The sequence below is a fragment of the Lampris incognitus genome, chromosome 18 (assembly GCF_029633865.1).
Source record: "Lampris incognitus isolate fLamInc1 chromosome 18, fLamInc1.hap2, whole genome shotgun sequence".
Lineage (NCBI taxonomy): Eukaryota > Metazoa > Chordata > Actinopteri > Lampriformes > Lampridae > Lampris > Lampris incognitus.
Window position 1 is genome coordinate 37,199,687 of NC_079228.1, and position 18,132 is coordinate 37,217,818.

The 18,132-nt window shown below is 47.5% G+C and overlaps 1 protein-coding gene across 1 annotated transcript; it reads left to right on the forward strand.

Moving 5' to 3' along the window:
* The first annotated feature begins 924 nt into the window (after positions 1–924).
* Positions 925–16,513, forward strand: LOC130128611 (zinc fingers and homeoboxes protein 2). Its single transcript, XM_056298268.1, has 3 exons — positions 925–4,228; positions 6,589–6,760; positions 15,788–16,513. The coding sequence occupies exons 1-2, from the start codon at positions 1,248–1,250 to the stop codon at positions 6,755–6,757; spliced, it is 3,150 nt and encodes a 1,049-aa protein (XP_056154243.1). The 5' UTR covers positions 925–1,247; the 3' UTR covers positions 6,758–6,760; positions 15,788–16,513.
* The last annotated feature ends 1,619 nt before the right edge of the window (positions 16,514–18,132 follow it).

The following is an 18,132-nucleotide window of genomic DNA, read 5'->3' on the forward strand; positions in this document are numbered from 1 at the left end:
CATAATTAAGTGCTGCGAGATGATTGGCCGAGTAAGTACAAGCAGGGCTACCTATGCAGGGGGTACAATGAGAATCTGCAGGATAGGGGGTCCTTGAGGACTGGGTTGAGAAACGCTGCGCTAGGCTACCCCGACGCCCCAAATACATCCAGTACTTGATATACTTGATACCACCAGTGGGCTTTTCAAAGCTGAAGCGTACCTTAACATGCATACGTTAAGGTACAGTTCTAAAACCATGCTTCTTTACTTTTCTAAACTTTTTTATTAAACTAAACTTTTTTTCTAAACGTTTCTATAAAAAAAAAATGCCTTGACGCTTTGTGAAAGGAATCCTACATTAGCACGTAGGTGTTAAGTTTTTAGTATTGGCGCCCCCACGGGGAATACACCCCTAACCCCGGTAGTGCCTTCCTCGACCCATTGAGAGTCACAGGGAATAAAAGGCCTCCTGAGAACTTTCAGTGTGGTGCTTTTTAAAAATCTAGAGAATCCACTGTGTTTTAGGGCATCATTAAATCAACAAGGGGTTTAAGTTAAACAGTATACCCTGCAAATTGCTATAATTTGTTTTTGTTAATTGCGCAATTGCAGTGCCTGCTGATTACGCTCTGTTTACCATTTAAGATTAAGTGTCCCTTGTTATCAAACAGCTAATATCTCATCTTGAAATCCTTCACATATATTTTCCTCTCTCCATGCTTGTTCAAGAGTTCGGTTTTTTAGACTTTCCTTGGACGCTTCAGATCTCTGTGAACACAAACAATATGAACATGACTTCTGCTGTGTTTGTCCAACATGCATTTTTCTGTTTTTCATTTTTTCCCTGGGTGACTCAACTGCATATCTGCAAACACAAACGATGTTAACATGTATTTTTCTCTCTTTCCCTCTGTTTGTCTTCCTCCAGCCTGGCTGCTGCGTGTGATGCCCTCCCATGACGCCCAGGTCAGGAGTTGACGTAGCCTGTGAGCGGGAGACGCCACGGCACCACCGGTATTGGGCCAGCGCCATCAGCTGGTCTTCGCCCTTGCCCTGCTCTTCCCCCTCTCGCGCTGGAGATCCCCCCGCTGCCTTGTCTCTCCTGCTTCCGTCCACATCCACCGCAGTTGCCCCCGATCCTTTGCAGTAAGCCCCGCCTCCTCAAAAGGGAAAGGCAGACGCACTCAGCCAACACCAGCATCCGCCACCAAGCATCACAACTTTGCCAAGTTTAACCAGCAGCTCCACCAGCAGCAGCAACCGTCATGTCCAGTCGTAGGAAGTCCTCCACCCCTTGTATGGTCCGTGTTATCAGCGAGCCAGCAGAGCAGGATGACCCCGAAGAGGTGATGGACATTGAAATGACCCCAGACAAAGGCGTTGGGGAGGGAGGGTCATCAGAACCATGGGAACCTCCCGAGAAGAGCGAAGATGCTCACCAGGAGAACCCAGAGAATCCAGACCAGCAGGTGTTTCCCAGTCTTGAGGAAAACAGGAACCCAAAGCCTTTAGAACAAGAGCGTCCTTCAAGCAAAGCTGATCAAGACGCCACTGTGGAAGATGTAGAAGATGGAGAGGTCAAGGAGAGGGAAGCTACAGACTCTGACGCAGCCTCTCAGAGAAGGGTTAGAGGTTACGAGTGCAAATACTGCCCCTTCTCAACGAAGAACCTCAATGACTTCAAAGAGCATGTGGACTCTAACCACCCCAATGTCATTCTCAACCCACTATATCTGTGCGCCGTCTGCAACTTCAGCACCAAGAAGTTTGACTCCCTCACAGAGCACAATGAGAGCCAGCACCCAGGAGAGACAAACTTTAAATTTAAGAGGGTAAAAATGAACAATCAGACTATCTTGGAACAGACAATCGAAGGCAAGGACAACTCAGTTGAATGTGACTTGACAAGCGAAAACAGTCAAAGCAACAACGGCACAGCATTTCCACCTTGCATATCAACCACAGTGAAAAACCCAGAAAACATTCAGTCGCTCTACCAGGGGAGCACCTTGAAAAGCCAGCTGGATGGACTGCTCCAGAAGGACCAGATCACAGCTGTTAACATCAATGGAACGGTTATCATCCCCGAACCGACCATCCTTCAAGGGCTCTCTCATGTCACACCGCTACTCCAGCGGCCACCCAACTTCAACTCCGTACCAAAAATTGCTGTTCCCCTGAACACTACCAAATACAACCCTTCCCTGGATGACAACCTTACGCTGATCACGTCTTTCAACAAGTTCCCTTACCCAACACATGCCGAGCTCTCCTGGCTCACAGCCGCCTCCAAACACCCGGAGGAGCAGATCAAAGTGTGGTTCACCACCCAGCGACTGAAACAGGGTATCACCTGGTCTCCAGAAGAGGTAGAGGAAGCCAGAAAGAAAATGTTCAACGGCTCTATCCCACCCGCCCATCACACTTTCACCGTCCTGCCCAACAGTACCGTCTCCCAGACGTCAGCCAAAGCCTCCCATCAACCGGTCGTCCACACCACAGTAGAGCATGCAGGTCCTTTCAGGGTGGGTGTCTCCAATGGGTTAACAATACTCACCACGACTGCCACCACATCATCCCCTGCCGGAGTTACTGTTGGCTCTGGCAGTGCTCAGAAGCGACCCCTGCCGACCCATGTGACAACAGTGTTTGGTCCGGAATCAAAGCGACCAATCATGGCTGTTGCCCCCCACTCTGGGGACCCAAGAGACAAGGGCCTCATGGCCCCACCCCCGCCTCCCCCCCCATTGAAAGACCGTGTCCCAATGGAGATGAAGAGACCTGTAGCAATTCCTCTGGTTGCCACGGAGATGAAGAGGCCACCTGCTGCAGTGCCTTTAATACTACCGCCGTCATCAACTTTAGCGTCCAAAGGGAAGCAACTCCCCGCAGCAAACCCATCATCAGGAAACCCCAAAACAAAACCGGTGGTCTCTTTTCCCTCCATCGTCTTTCCAGAGTCCTTAACCCGGCCTTATATTGCACCTCCCCCTATTATCGCCCCCCCATATAAGAATTATCTGATTCCTCATCCTTCTTCCATCAACTCCAAAGAAAAGCACCCTATCACCCATGCCCTATTAGGACCAGATTTAAAACTACCCAACTCACCTCCTCATGTTGTCCCGCAGATCAGGAGACCAACCATCATCCAGTCCATCCGCGCCCCAGTTAAACCACCACCCCAGTTTCCAGGCTTTCTTTCCAATGGACTGAAGTCCAAAGAACAAGGAGTGGAACTAAAAGCTAGCTTCCCCAGAGGGGACAAGTTACTCACCCCTCTGTCAGAGGCCAATGGTGTGTCTCGTTGGGATCAGACCTCCCACACACACAACAACGGTGTCATACAGCCAGACGGTGGTGAGCCACAGGTTCCATCAAAACCAGAGCAGAGGCAGAAGTCATCAGTGCCGACCCAATTCCCTTTGCTGGAGAGGATGAAAGGGAAGACAGCGGAGCAGCTGAAAATTCTGGAGGAAAACTTCCTGCGGAACAGCTTCCCCACACATGCCGATATGGACAACTTGGTAGCTGCTACATGCCTTTCTCGTCAGGAGATTGAGAGCTGGTTTCTGGATCGCCGTGCACTCCGTGACAACCTAGAGCAAGCCTTGCTCAACTCAATGGGAACCAAGAGGATGGGCTCTAGCTGTGCAATAACCGAAAAACGACATCAGCAGCACCAGACTACACAGCTGAACGGTATTCACAAACAGAGCAGCGGTGGGGGCAGCCATCTTAAAAGCCCTCCTCCATCCCCAATCCTGCCCATCATTTCTCCCACCCTTCTCAAACCTTCTATTCCCAACCAAACTTCCTGCTCAGTGCCTGCAGACAGCCGATCTCTGGTGCTCCTCAAGGACGATTTTGCTCAAACCCGGTGGCCTTCCCATGAGGAGCTCAGCCAGCTGGAAGTGCGGACAGGCCTGGCACGAGCCGACCTCATCCGCTGGTTCAATGACAGCCGTTTGGCACTCAAGAGCGGTAGCACCGATTTGACAGAACTGTTTCACAAGACAAACAGCACCACCACCAGCAGCGGCACAGGGCTGAACAGCAGTCAGGGGACACCTGTGGGCTCCAATGAAAATGCCCTGAGCATCATCCAGCACTGCCATGAAGGAGGCCTGACAAACAGCAGCAGCAGTAAAATGTTGGAGGGCGACCTGAACCGGCTAGCGGAACAGCGTGCTAACAGCTTCAGCAATCAACAGCACCAGGAGCTCCAAGACTGGTTTAGTGGCAGGTATATTATTAGAACCAATTTCAGAATTCTTTCTGGATTCTTTTTCCTTTTCTACATTCTGCTGAGGTTAGGTAGTTATGTGGTAATCAAAACTTTGTTTTCATCCTGTCCTTTTGCATGAGGAAGGCATTTTTACTATGATTGGCCCCAATGAGAATGTGAACCCTAATTTTGTGTTAGTACCAAACTAACCATTTTGTTACATCTATAGTCTTGTTCTCTACAACTTCTAAAAGGCTTTGTAGCCTGGTGTTTATCTTATTATTTATCAGATGCACCCTGTTTCCAGGTCCCTCAACTTACAACCCTGCAATTTCTATTTAGACTACCTTACACTGCAGGGACTGAAGACACATTTTGGCAACACAACGCAGCCATTATCCAGGATACCAATACCACCACAATAATTTGGGGAAGCAGTTTATTCTTCCCATGAGTCAGCTTTGGGTCAAGGCTGGCTAGAGTATTGCACTGATGCAGTACAAACCTTTTGGCTAGCTCTTTACAACACTAATTCCTGTAACAGATGTGTAGGAAAGTCATGTGAAGTTACAGTGTAGAGAATCTCATTTTGTCGGTGACTGGACTGCACAGCACTTTTCCAAAGCTAAACTTTACAGTGTGCTTCACAATCAAACTATAGAGGCAAACTAAATAGACAAAAATGAGGGTGGAAATATCAGACCTTGGTAGAGTGACTTTGTGTGTGTGTGTGTGTCACTGTGTGGCTCCCCATCAATTTATCAGTCAAAGGCCATGAGTCTTGTTGACGTGTCCTTGGGCAATACACAGAATTGTACCCTGCCCATTGTCAGTGGCTCAGTCGATGTGTAAGAACATCAGCAGGCGCAAATAAAAAACACGGAGTATAAGACTTTTTTGGCTTCCATATTCAAAACCAAGGAAGGCTGAAAAAGACCAACTTCAGTCGGGTATCGCACTACCTGCCATATTATCGTTGATCAACTGGATGGATGGGGTTTTTTTTTTTGGATTCTTTTGAGTTTTTGAGAAAAACTGAAGTTGAAAATACACAAGCAGGTGTTGCAATTTAAGATGGAGAGAGAAGGTTTGAACAACACAAGTCTGAGCCTGGATACGTTCGAGCAGAGTGTGAGTGGATTCCAGGGAAAAAAGATAAAGCTCCACAGAAGTGAACAAGGTTCCAACGAAAACTCGTATGAGTCATAAGTGTGAATAGTGTCAAATGTTTTAGGTTAGTGTTGACCCCTCGTGGTCTCACAGACTACCAGTCTGTGATTAGAGTCAGAACTTCATCTACAATGTGTCATCGCAGCACATGGACACACAGTAGTGGCATTTGAGTGCAGGGTTTTTCAATACAGACTGATAATTTATCGTTTATGTGAAATTCCTTCCACAGGCAACTGCAAGTCATGCATGTACACAGAACCATAGCACAAACAAATGAAAGAATACACACGGAAACCCCAACCAGGATACACACAAAACCATAGATTATGAATTTAAATTGCACAAAAATTGTGTTGTGTAGTGAATGTATGGCAGAGAGGACGTCTTTGCTGAAGCGAGCCCTCCTGTCGCCGTGTGTCCTGTACAGGGTTCATATGGTCATGAAAAACCTAGAAAAGTCAGTAAATTGGAAAACACAATTTCCAGTCCCTAGAAAAGTTGTGGAAAACGATAATTTTGGAAAGGTTTTGGAAAAGTCATGGAAATCGGACCAAAGCTGCATCAACTCTGGTAAAGATTTTTTGACTGATTTATAAAAAAAAAAAGGGGGGGGGGAGTGGGTTGAACCATTGTGGCAGGCCTTTAAAATTTCAACTGTGTGAGTTCATACAACGGTTTGTCTCAGTATGCTAACATGTGTCTCCGCTAGCTACCTTTCCTATCAGTTAGCTAGCTAGCTAGCTTGTTGACAGTACACCGGGCAATTGCAGTTTCAACAATGAGCAGCTTCAAATGGACATATAAATTATGGCTTGCAAAAATTTGCTGTGAGCAGATTGGCTCATTTATAGATTTTGAAATATAGTCTGACTTTCACATCTTATCTCGTTTGGTTATGGTAATCAAGCTAAATGTTATGGAGAAGTAACTATTGGAGAAAAATTGTATGAACTCTGCCTGTGTCTATGGCCAGAGGGAAGCGGGGTAAGATGGCAAAATATCACTGACATGGTGATGGATAGGACCAAGGTGTGTGTCATGTTTCTCCCTTCATGGGAAATGGACTTTGACCTCAGAAGAGGAAGGCCTGAGGAAGATCTGCTAGATCAAAGATTGCCGAATAAAATAAGTATTGGGAACGTTTCAGTGTGCAGACCTCACTCCTTTGTTCTATGAATGAACTTTGACCTCCCATGGTTTGGCAGGCTGAGGCAGCAGAGCATGGTGGAGATGAAGAATGGGGGCCAGACAGGAGGACCGCAGGAGATGTTTGGGAGCTGGCTAGAGGAGGGCCATGCGAGGAGGGGAAGGGAGCTGCTCATGGACAGGGAGAAGAAGATAGTGGAGGACACTGCTGGGAGGCTGACTGGATAAACGGTGAGGAGACACAAGCGAAAAGCACAATCTGGTTGAGTCACAACATATAGGTGGTTAACTGGAGATTTGCATTTGACACCTGCTCTTCGGGCAGGGCGGGACACCCGGGGACGTGAAAGAAATGCTGCGGGAAAAAACGGCGATTCGTTACAAAATCTGTTATTTACAAAGACAGGAAAATGAAACAAAAGTGTGTGGCTTACCTGTGAGGGTTTAAAACTCACATGCACGCACAAACTGATCCGATTCACACTTTACCTAACTAGAAATAGACCCAAGTCAAATTAAGCAGCACCCGTCTGGGAATGTAATCATTCAAAGCTCCTGGAATTTCAAACTCACGGCACAAAATATTTGCACCACCTGTTTATCTCACGGGCGCGGGTCCTTTCCTGAACGGCCATTTTATATTAGTGTCGCAGGCGTTTAGTGGACACTCTCACCTGGAGCAGCTTACAACGAATGTGAAAGTGGAATAAGGTGTGGAGCAAGCAAGCAACATTAGGGAGGTCAAAGTCCAAAACCGCGGTGCCCCGAGGCATCTGGGTAGCGGTCTATTCCGTGGCCTACCAACACGGGGATCGCCGGTTCGAATCCCCGCGTTACCTCCGGCTCGGTCGGGCGTCCCTACAGACACAACTGGCCGTGTCCGCAGGTGGGAAGCCGGATGTGTGTACGTGTCGTGGTCACTGCACTAGCGCCTCCTCTGGTTGGTCGGGGGAGCTGGGGGGAATAGCGTGATCCTCCCGCGCGCTACGTCCCCCTGGCGAAACTCCTCACTGTCAGGTGAAAAGAAGCGGCTGGCGACTCCACATGTATGGGAGGAGGAATGTGGTAGTCTGCAGCCCTCCCCGGTTCGACCGAGGAGGTGGAGCAGCAACTGGGACGGCTCGGAGAGTGGGGGGATTGGCCGGGTACCATTTGGGAGAAAAACTATTCCAGACACTATAGAAAGACTTAATGTATGAGACACCCTCGCAAAAGGACGTCTCTTAAACGTGGTCATCGAGCTGCTCTGACAGCAACGAGAGCTGGAGCTTGAAAAGCGACAGCTAATTAACCACTCTCTTATTAAGAACAATACATTTGATGAACTCCTAAAACGGTTCGTGTGACAACTCAAATAGATGTCAAATTGAACTCCAAAAGCCCATCGCTCCTGATTCTTCTTCCTTGTTGTTTTATCTGCTGAGGTGTTTCTGTGCTAACGTTGGATTCAGTGCTGGTCTTCCACCAGGCACGGGAACTGCTGGTGGGGAACGCTGGTTGCTTGTCGGGTTCTGACTTTTACAGCATGGCGTGTTCAACACAGTTGTGTTGGTGTAGTTGAGTTTGGTTTGGGAATAATAATAATAATGCATTACACTCATATATATATAGCGCTTTTCTAGACACCCAAAGCGCTTCATATTGAAGAGGGTAACTCACCTCAGCCACTATCAATGTGCAACATTATGTTAAGACTCTCAAAACCAATCAGAGACACACTGAATTAGCCCAGGGACAGCATTAATTTCACTTACTCAGACAACTTTCACTAGAAATCTGTGTTGAAAATGACTAAATCACGTTTCCACTTGGCAGTACAATGACACCTCCCATTTACAAAACATCATCGAAACCTGCAGTTGCTAATGTGGAGCCATGATTAGCATTGACATCATCATCAAGGTGCAGTGAGTCTCATATATATATATATATATATACATATATACACACACATATACATACACATATATACACACACACATATATATATATATACACATATACACACACACACATATATATATACATACACATATACACACACACACATAGATATACATACACACACACACACACACACATATATATATACATACACACACACACATATATATATATATACATACACACACACACACACACATATATATATATAAATAAACACAAATCAATTCCGCTCATTAGTCGAGCACTCGACACCATTGACGGTTTCGGAAAAAAACCGCTACATCTATATATATATACACACTGATATAGATATAGTAGATATATAGATGTAGGACATTTTTTTTAATACACAGCAGTGTACAAGCTCGTTTCGTGCGTCACGCACTCATCAGCTACTAAATAAGCTGCTCGTTAAGTGCGCGATGCACGGAACAAGCTTGTACTGCTACGTATTAAAAATAATGTTTCCTACATCGATATTTATATTCCGCTTCTCATTAGTTGAGCACTCTTATCAACACCGTTGACGGTTTCCGGGGGAAAAAAACCGCTATATATATAAAACCAAATTGTATTCAACAATCTGCACATACGATACAGTATTACAGATTCATATTATTCTTTTTAGACAATATTCCCCCCATTATCCCCCTTAGCCCCCCAGCAATCCCCTCCCTGCCCATAAAAACAAGATAGTGATAAATAAAATAGCTAAGTAACAATAATAGTTGAATAAATTAAAGAAATATAGATAACAAAATAGTTGTACAACTGAAAAAAAAAATGGTGGTATTATACAAAATCATTATGTCAACCTAACCTATAGCACTGCCTGCACCCTACAAGGTCACAGTCCAATACGTATGTACCCGTACACTGTGTTACGTCTGCACACACCTTTACCCACTCATACATACACTTAATGTACCTACGTACACACAACTATATGCATATGCATGCATAACCCCCCCCCCCCAGAACAATCCAGTTATCTACATCCAATCTTACTTCGACACCAGCGGGATAGCTTGCATTGTTTGGAAGTGAGAGATGAGAGGCTGTCAGTGTTTGTAAAATAAATAAATAAATAAATAAATCCGCTGAGCCGCGGACAACAAATCTGATCTTTTCCAATTTCAGAAATGGCAGGACGCGTTTGAGGGGGGTGAGTGATTTTTCCATAACAGGAGAATTCGACAACGGGCAATTAAAGAGGCAAAGGAGATTGTGTTAGTTCGTTCGGTGTCCTCAGGGACACCCAAGATAGCGATCTGAGGCGACGGGTCCAGAGTCGGTTCCAATATCTCCGATATAAGGTCAGAAAAAGACCTCCAATATTCCCCCCACCCCGGGCATGACCAGAACATGTGGGTGAAGTCTTGCTGTTGCCTGAGAGCATCTGTCACAAATATCAGACGTTGGTTGAGATCGGGGGTGGCTAACCGTGTGCCATGGAGACCCATGTGTATGCAGGGTTTCATTCTAGCCGGACTCCACACCAGGTGGTTTCACTGACCAGCAACCCTTCAACCAAAGAGGAAGAATGGTCTAGATCTTCAGTAATCTAGCTTTACTGTATGGTGTCCGGGTGGCGTGGTGGTCTATTCTGTTGCTTACCAACACGGGGATCCCGGTTCGAATCCCCGTGTTACCTCCGGCTTGGTCGGGCATCACTGCACTAGCGCCTCCTCTGGTCAGTCGGGGGCCTGTTCAGGGGGGAGAGGGAATTGGGGAGAATAGCTTGATCCTCCCATGTGCTACGCCCTCCTGGTGAAACTCCTCACTGTCAGGTGAAAAGAAGCAGCTGGCAACTCCACATGTATGGGAGGAGGCATGTGGTAGTCTGCAGCCCTCCCCCGGCTCGGCAGAGGGGGTGGAGCAGCGACCAGGAAGGCTCGGAAGAGTGGAGTAATTGGTCAAGAACAATTGGGGAGAAAAGAAAGGGGGGGGATCTAGCTTTACTAAGATGGATCCTATGAAATACTTGGAACTGAATGAGGCTAAGCCCTCACACCTCACACAGGAGGAGGGTGAACTTATTGCATCTAATGCAACGTCCCACCATTCATCTGAAAAGGTGACACGTAGTTCAGTCTCCCAATCTGTCTTGATCTTACGCAGAGCAGGGGGGGGAGTCACTGCTGATTAAAAAAAAAACTTATATGAAAGAAATGTGGCCTTTTATTAAGTCAGTCACTGCAAGACGATGGTCAATGCCCAAGGCCGGTGGAGCCTGCAGAAATGCTAAGGTGTTGTGTAGCAAATTCGGGGGGCGGCCGGGAACCGCCGCAGCCGGGATGCAAACCCGGGTCTCCCACACCACCGGTGGCTACGTAAACCAGTCAACTAAAGGGTCCAACCCATTAGCCAAGGGCTAGTAAGTCTAATTATCCATGGTTGACACCAATGTAGTGAATTCGGGGGGGGGGGCACAGCCGGGTAGAAAGCGAATGATCATGGGTCGGGGTCATTCTCCTTCCCCTGGCTTTGGTCGTACGGTTTGCCCTGTCAAGCTCTGGTGGTGAGGTGAACGATTCATCGTGCAATATGTCAACAAGAAATGAAGACATGGAATCTGTGGCTGAACGAGCCTCGTAACCCTCAGCTAGACCAACTACTCTTAAGGTGTTATGACAAAAGCAGAATTCGAGGTCTTCTCTCTCGTATTTAAGATGATCATTTTCAGTTTGGAGTCGTTTTACCTGTACTTCAAGGCTGGTTAGCCTGTCGCTATGGTCGGAAAGAGTGATTTCCATTGCGGTCATACGAGGGGGGCCAGAGTCCTGCACCTTGATTCGAACCGCATTAAAGGTTGCTCGAACAGGAGAGAGGGAAGCTTGTATTTCGGCTGAGATCGCCGCTCTATTCTCCTCCAGTTCAGCTATCGGGTTGGAGATGGTCGGAGTAGAGTTGGTGACTTCAGGTGCAGCTGCGGCAGCCATTGTTAGCTTAGTCGCTAGTAGCATGGCAGGGTCCGTAGTTGAAGTTTTTCCTTTCTGGGCACCTGTCTTATTTTTGCCAGACATTATCCAGAGTTAGATTGTGGCCCGTTCCTGCAGCGCCGAGTACACTCGAGGTTTACTGACAGGGTGTATAATAGGGATTTAAGAGGTCACCGTATAATAGGGATTTAAGAGGTCACCCAGGAGCCACTCTCTGTGTCTGCTTCACTCGGTCGCCATACCGGAAGTCCATCGTGAGTCTTATATTTTTTACAGTTTCCTGCTTTATGAATAGACTGTGCCGTTTAAGGGGGAAAACAAAAGAATTTCTTAATAACTGCAAACTTGCAAAAGTAATCCACGTATACCCCTGCCCCAAAATGTTCATGGTATGGCCCCCCCAAATCCCAAAGTGTAGTTCAAACCCTGCTCCCAACCAGCGTCTCTTCCTCACACCAGACACCCTTAGCAAGGTGGGTGGGAGTGAAGATGAGGAGGGGGTTTGTACAGGAGGCTTTTAGTGATATTCTTTGTTTGAATTAAAAGTACGCAATGTCCCAAGCCACACAAATCAATCCGATGCCCAAGATGGGGCAGAAATGTGGGTTGATATTGAAATTAAAAGACCGAGCCCTCTTTTTTGCCGTACATTGTCAGACAGCATTACATTAGAGTATGAGTAATGAACTTAATGGATGAAAAAGACATTTTTGAATAGAAGTCTTTAAATAAGAACAAAAGCACAGGGTTAAACGGTATTGTTTTGGAGAAGGAGGGTTGCTTGAAAGGATTTTTTTCTTCTTCTTCTTCAGAAAACGAAGGGAAGGTTCTTGACACATTTTACAGTTTCTCCGCTGTACAGTTGGGGATTGAATGGGTTCCATTGTCCTGTCGGTTACGAAACTCACCCAGCCCACAAAGGGCCGTATGAAGGTCTCATATAAATAACAATGTGGAAATGACCAAAGTCTGAGGGATTTGTATCGACAACAGGGAGAAGGCTGTCAAGGTGCACCTTCTGGTCTTGACGGTCAAGCGAAATCCACAATTCCCAAAAAGTATCAATTACTCAAACCGCATTTGTGTTCGATTTCATATTTTCTTTTCATTTTTCTGAAAATCAAAGAAGGGGATCTAGGATTACGCCGAACGAGGCTCGCACCAATGCCGTCCTATATTGCGCTCCGTACGCCTAGCGGACGTGGAGCTGCTGATCCAACTCGCTACAAGTTCACCCGCATAAAATGGTTCATTTAGTCGAACCGTCAGCCAAAGCAGCAAACAAACAGAACAATTCCAGCCAAGTGTGTGTGTGTGTGAGGGGGTTGATGTATTTAACTGTGTGGATTTTTGGGCTAATATGCCTTAGCAACAAACACTTTCAGGAGGGAAAAAAAAAATTGGGAGGCCCAAAATAGCTGCAGACCCCCTGGTGTGGTAAAGTCTCTGAGATAAAAAGAGTTGCCTGTGGCAAGGTGTGACGATAATGTCTGCCGTTTCCGACTGCTGTTTTGTACTGACAGAAGACTGGAGGTTCAACATGTCTGCGCGTCGGGGGCTTATCTAAATATAATCAGACCCCCGCTCCGTGATTTTAGTCGGCGCCAGTGCCCCACCAACAGAAGAGAAAACTCAGTTTCTCTGTGTGACAGCTCGGCCATTTTGAAAGACTTTTTGGGTTTTTTGTTTTTTTGTCTGTCTGTAAGTCACGGAATCGGTCGTCGAAGCCCCAAATTGGCATTTATCGGGCGAGTTTTCACGACGCCTCGCCTTTGTTGTAAGTTTTGTACATTAAGAACAGCAGATGGTCACGCTGACACCTTCCCGTGAGCTCGCGTACTGATAGCGGCGTCTTTGAAACGCTTTAAAACACCTCAGCTCGACAGCGGTCGGTCGGTACGTTAGCTAAAAATACAGCTTTGACCGTTTCTCGTTCCCGTCCCCTAGTTTTGACATCAGGTTTATCGCGTCGCTTCCCCGTGTGTTTTAACACATCTGATGGGAAATAAGGGCGGCGTGGTTGGCGCGGTCGCCTCACGGCGAGAAGGGCCTGGGTTCGAGCCCCGGGGTCGTCCAACCTTGGGGGTGGTCCTCTGTGTGGAGTTTGCATGTTCTCCCCGTGTCTGCCTGGGTTTCCTCCCACAGTCCAAAGACATGGAGGTCAGGGGACTCGGCCGTACTAACTTGTCCCTAGCTGTGTGTATGTGGGCCCTGTGATGGCCTCGGGCGGCCTGTCCAGGGTGTCTCCCCCGCCTGCCGCCCGGTGAGTGCTGGGATAGGCTCCAGCATCCCCGCCACCCTGGGAGCAGGATCGGTGGCTTGGGTGATGGATGGATGGATGACAGAAACTAATCAATTCCTGCACCTGCACGACGAGGCGTACTTAAACCTGCGCATCTTAAATGTGGCGGCGGTGTCAGGGACGCGCTCCGTGAAGGATCGGTCCTTAGTTTCAGGGCTTTCTCTAAAGGTGAAGGTCGATAGTCCGGACTCGGGTCGGCTTGTTGTGCTGGACTGCGTCCTGCCCGAACCTCAAACGACCGGGCTGAGGGGACGACGAGTCCCACATGTTGAGATTTAACTTTTATTTTACAATCCCCCCCCCCCCCCCCGAACAGAAGACGCACGTTCAGTTTTTCAGATATGAAACGTTACACACACACACACACACGAGGCCGTTCAGGAGGTCCTAGGATTGCGGCGCACAACGGAGAAGCCAGCAGTGTGCGTGCACGTGTGCGTGCACGTGTTACCACCGATTGTCCCTTTGTCTCTAATCACCGTAACACCGGGGTGTCGTTTAATCACATCAACACAATTTCCACAATTTCCCTCTCTACACGGATTAGGAGAGCGCACAGCGGACAGACACTCTCGTCTATGAGAACGCCGTGTTTCACAACCCGTCCCATTTCCCAGCAGCACCGGCGGCCACCACAAACACCGGCTCCTGGCAGAACAATTGCTTTTTAATCCACCTCTTTTTTCCTTTCATGTGGAGATGATTGGCGCTGCGGTGAAACTGACATGTCTCATCTTTGAAGAGAATATAACTTTTAATGAATGTTTTTAAACGAGTTTCTCCCTCTCTGTCTGTCTGTCTCCCTCTCTCTGTACGTCTGTCTGTCTCTGTTGTCTGTCTGTCTCTCCCTGTCTCCCTCTCTCTGTCTGTCTCTCTCTCTCTCTCTCTCTGTTTTTCTGTCTCTCCCTTCGTCTCTCCCTCTCTTGTCTGTATCTCTCTCCCTCTGTCTGTCTCTCCTGCTGTGTCTCTCTTCCTCTGTCTGTCCCTCTCTGTTCGTCTCTCTCTCTCTCTGTCTGTCTCTCCTGCTCTGTGTCTCTCTCCCTCTGTCTGTCCCTCCCTCTGTTCGTCTCTGTCTCTCTCCCTCTGTCTGTCCCTCCCTGTTCGTCTCTGTCTCTCTCCCTCTGTCTGTCCCTCCCTGTTCGTCTCTGTCTCTCTCCCTCTGTCTGTCTCTCTGTGTCTCTCTCCCTCTGTCTGTCTCTCCTGCTCTGTGTCTCTCTTCCTCTGTCTGTCCTTCTCTGTTCGTCTCTCTCTCTCTCTGTCTGTCTCTCCTGCTCTGTGTCTCTCTCCCTCTGTCTGTCCCTCCCTCTGTTCGTCTCTGTCTCTCTCCCTCTGTCTGTCCCTCCCTGTTCGTCTCTGTCTCTCTCCCTCTGTCTGTCCCTCCCTGTTCGTCTCTGTCTCTCTCCCTCTGTCTGTCTCTCTGTGTCTCTCTCCCTCTGTCTGTCCCTCTGTTCGTCTCTGTCTCCCTCCCTCTCTGTATCTGTCTCTCTCTCTGTGTCTGTTTCTCCCTCTGTGTCTCTCACTGTCTCTCCCTCTGTCTGTCTCTCTCTCACTGTCTGTCTGTCTGTCTCTCTCTCTCTCTGTTTTTCTGTCTCTCCCTTCGTCTCTCCCTCTCTTGTCTGTATCTCTCTCCCTCTGTCTGTCTCTCTCTCTCTCTCTCTGTGTCTGTCTGTCTCTCTCTCTCTGTGTCTCTCACTGTCTCTCCCTCTGTCTGTCTGTCTCTCTCTCTCTGTGTCTCTCTCTCACTGTCTCTCTCTCTCTGTGTCTCTCTCTCACTGTCTGTCTGTCTGTCTCTCTCTCTGTCTGTCTCTCCCTCTGTGTCGCTCTCTGTCTCTCTCTCCGTCTCTCACTGTCTCTCCCTCTCTGTCTGTGTCTGTCTCTCTCTCCCTCTGTTTCTCCGTCTCTCACTCTGTCTCCCTCTCTGTCTGTGTCTGTCTCTCTCTCCCTCTCTGTGTGTCTCTCTCCCTCTGTCTATCCCTCTCTCTGTGTGTCTCTCTCCCTCTGTTTGTCTCTGTCTCTCTCCCTCTCTGTCTGTCTGTTTGTCTCTCTCTCTCTCTCCGTCTCTCGTAGGTGCGAAAGTTGGAAGTTTTTCCCCCACCGCAGCTGGTGTCGGTAACATCCGGAGTCCAGGAAGGACGACAGACACGGAATGAAGCAAAACAGAAAGGAAGAAAACTTATTAAGCGTTTTTTTTGTTTTGTTTGTTTTTTTATAAATCTCTTGATTGTCGCATCCCAGCTCACGCACCTTCTCCTCAATCATTTCGGAGGTAATCTTGTCAAACACTTTTTTTTAATCATTCATTTTTTTATTTCTGTGACAGAAAGCCCCCCCCCCCAGAAATGACCCGGTGGTCTCTTCATCAGATGTGACGCTTTTTAAGAAACGGATGAAGTTCTTCATGTCGACTGTTTTTGATTTATTTGTTTTCAACGAGGAACAAACGCGCTCCCACCGTGAAAATGTTGCGCAGGGCAGAAACACCCGCCGCTGGTTTGAATCTTAAATTAACTTTACTTCAGGACGTTTTAGCTAATTTATGCAGACGCGAGACACCCAGAAGGCCATCAGAGATGTTGATAAGGGATCAAAACATTCATCATTTAAACTGACCCCATCAGTCAAAAACGTTTTATCTACCAAACACTTAAGTTTATGCAGTCCTTAAAAAATGTTTTGTAGTTTGCTTTGATATTGTGCAACAAATTTTTTACAAAAGTAAATTGCTTTTTTTTTTTTGGGAAAAGTGGCAATCTCATTTTGGGAGTCTTCATATGCATAAAGTCAAAAGCCATAAATAAGCCATAAAGTCATGAATATTTGGATATTGAATCGAAAATGGTCTCTCAACCAGGCCGCTCTCATTGTTTTAATATTCTTCATCTGGGAGGCCAATTAATGCACATAACGTAAAGCTCGGTGCTGCTGTTTGGCTTCATAGTCTTCCGTACTTGTGAAATTTGTATTGCGTTTAAGACGGCAACACTGTCCAAATACTTCAAAACGTGTTCATCTCCAGTATTCACATTTTTAAACAAGATGGCGACGGCCACGCGCAGCTGTCGGCCATCTTGTTTGCTGGGCGTCCTGATCGTGGATGTATTAGAACTGGATGCTGCGCCGCCGCTCAGCCTTGCGGCTAATTTTTTTCCCAGTGGTAACTCGCGGTACTGCAGCGAAAAATCCCCTGCGGCCCAAAAAGCATTTCCCCCATAGACCGCCATCGTAAAAGAGACGCCTGTGAAACTGTCGACAGGACACCTGCAGCTATAATCGTGTCTTTTTAAGCCATGGGGTTTTAAATCCTTTCAAAAATTTTCAACGCCCAGAAAGAAAAAAAAATTTCTCCGCGTGACGGCACGGCTGTGTACAAGCCCTTCTCATAACCCAGAGGCATGATGGGAGTAACACTACTGCGCATATTCAGTGGGCCCCGTGTACCCGGAAGTAACCCGGAAGCCAGAAACGTTTTCGGCGTATGCGCCAGGCGAGCAATTCTCATCGGAATGAACAGGCGCCATTTTTAGATCCGCTATCCAGTGCTACTATAATAACATCCAGGGTCTTGATCCAGCAGTCCGGTCCTGTCCGGGTTTTCCAAAAAAAAAAACCATGTCAACACACAGACGGCCTTGACCCGTGATCCGGTAAAGGGATCTGGTTTGACTCAACCCGGATGGGATTGCCAGTCATCGCTTCTTCAACCAGCGAGTCTTGAGTACAAGTGTTGTGAACCTCTACATAGGTGTCTTTTGAGCAAGGCACTAAAGCCATACCAGCCTGACCTCCCTGAAGAGGAGGAGCAAACAAGAAGGGAATTTCCTAACGGCAATCCAAAAAAGTACCACAGTGTTATTTATAACTATTACCACGCTTTACTGTTTTTATGAAATATCACAAGTTTTGTTTGCTCATTCAGACTCGCCCGTTGTGCGAAAAGCGGCGTTTCTGGCGAAAACCGCATTCTCGCTCGGCGTCAAGCCGGATCCGAGCGGTCCGACCTGTAGCCGTGTTCCGAGAAGGGCCTTCGGGTGAAGGTGGTATTCATCCTATCTTACTTCTTCTAAGGAACAAAAAAAACAATACACAACACACGAGACCCCACACCGCTTAAAAAACAGAACCGGTCTTTCTCGTCTCTTTGCTTGTGGGTTTTGAGGTGTGGAGCCGTTTTCTCCACACACACATACACACAAAAAGAAGCTGCACAAAAGATTTTAAAGCAATCATATAAATTACTGAACGTGCATTAGCACGAGCACTGTGACGGACGTGTGCGGAGGCGGCCCGGCTGTGCTGCTGACATGGTCCCGCGCCTCTTTGGCGCCAGCTTTACATGCAGAGGGTTGGTACCGGTCTCTCCAGCGCTACACACCTCTGTGTGGTTAACAGTACAGCACATATGAATATTAGTA

Excerpts from the sequence above, each read along its gene's own strand:
- LOC130128611 (XM_056298268.1), top strand. The coding sequence starts at position 1,248 with ATGTCCAGTCGTAGGAAGTCCTCCACCCCTTGTATGGTCCGTGTTATC. Across the intron at positions 4,229-6,588 it reads CAAGACTGGTTTAGTGGCAG|GCTGAGGCAGCAGAGCATGG; the intron begins GTATATTATTAG and ends ATGGTTTGGCAG.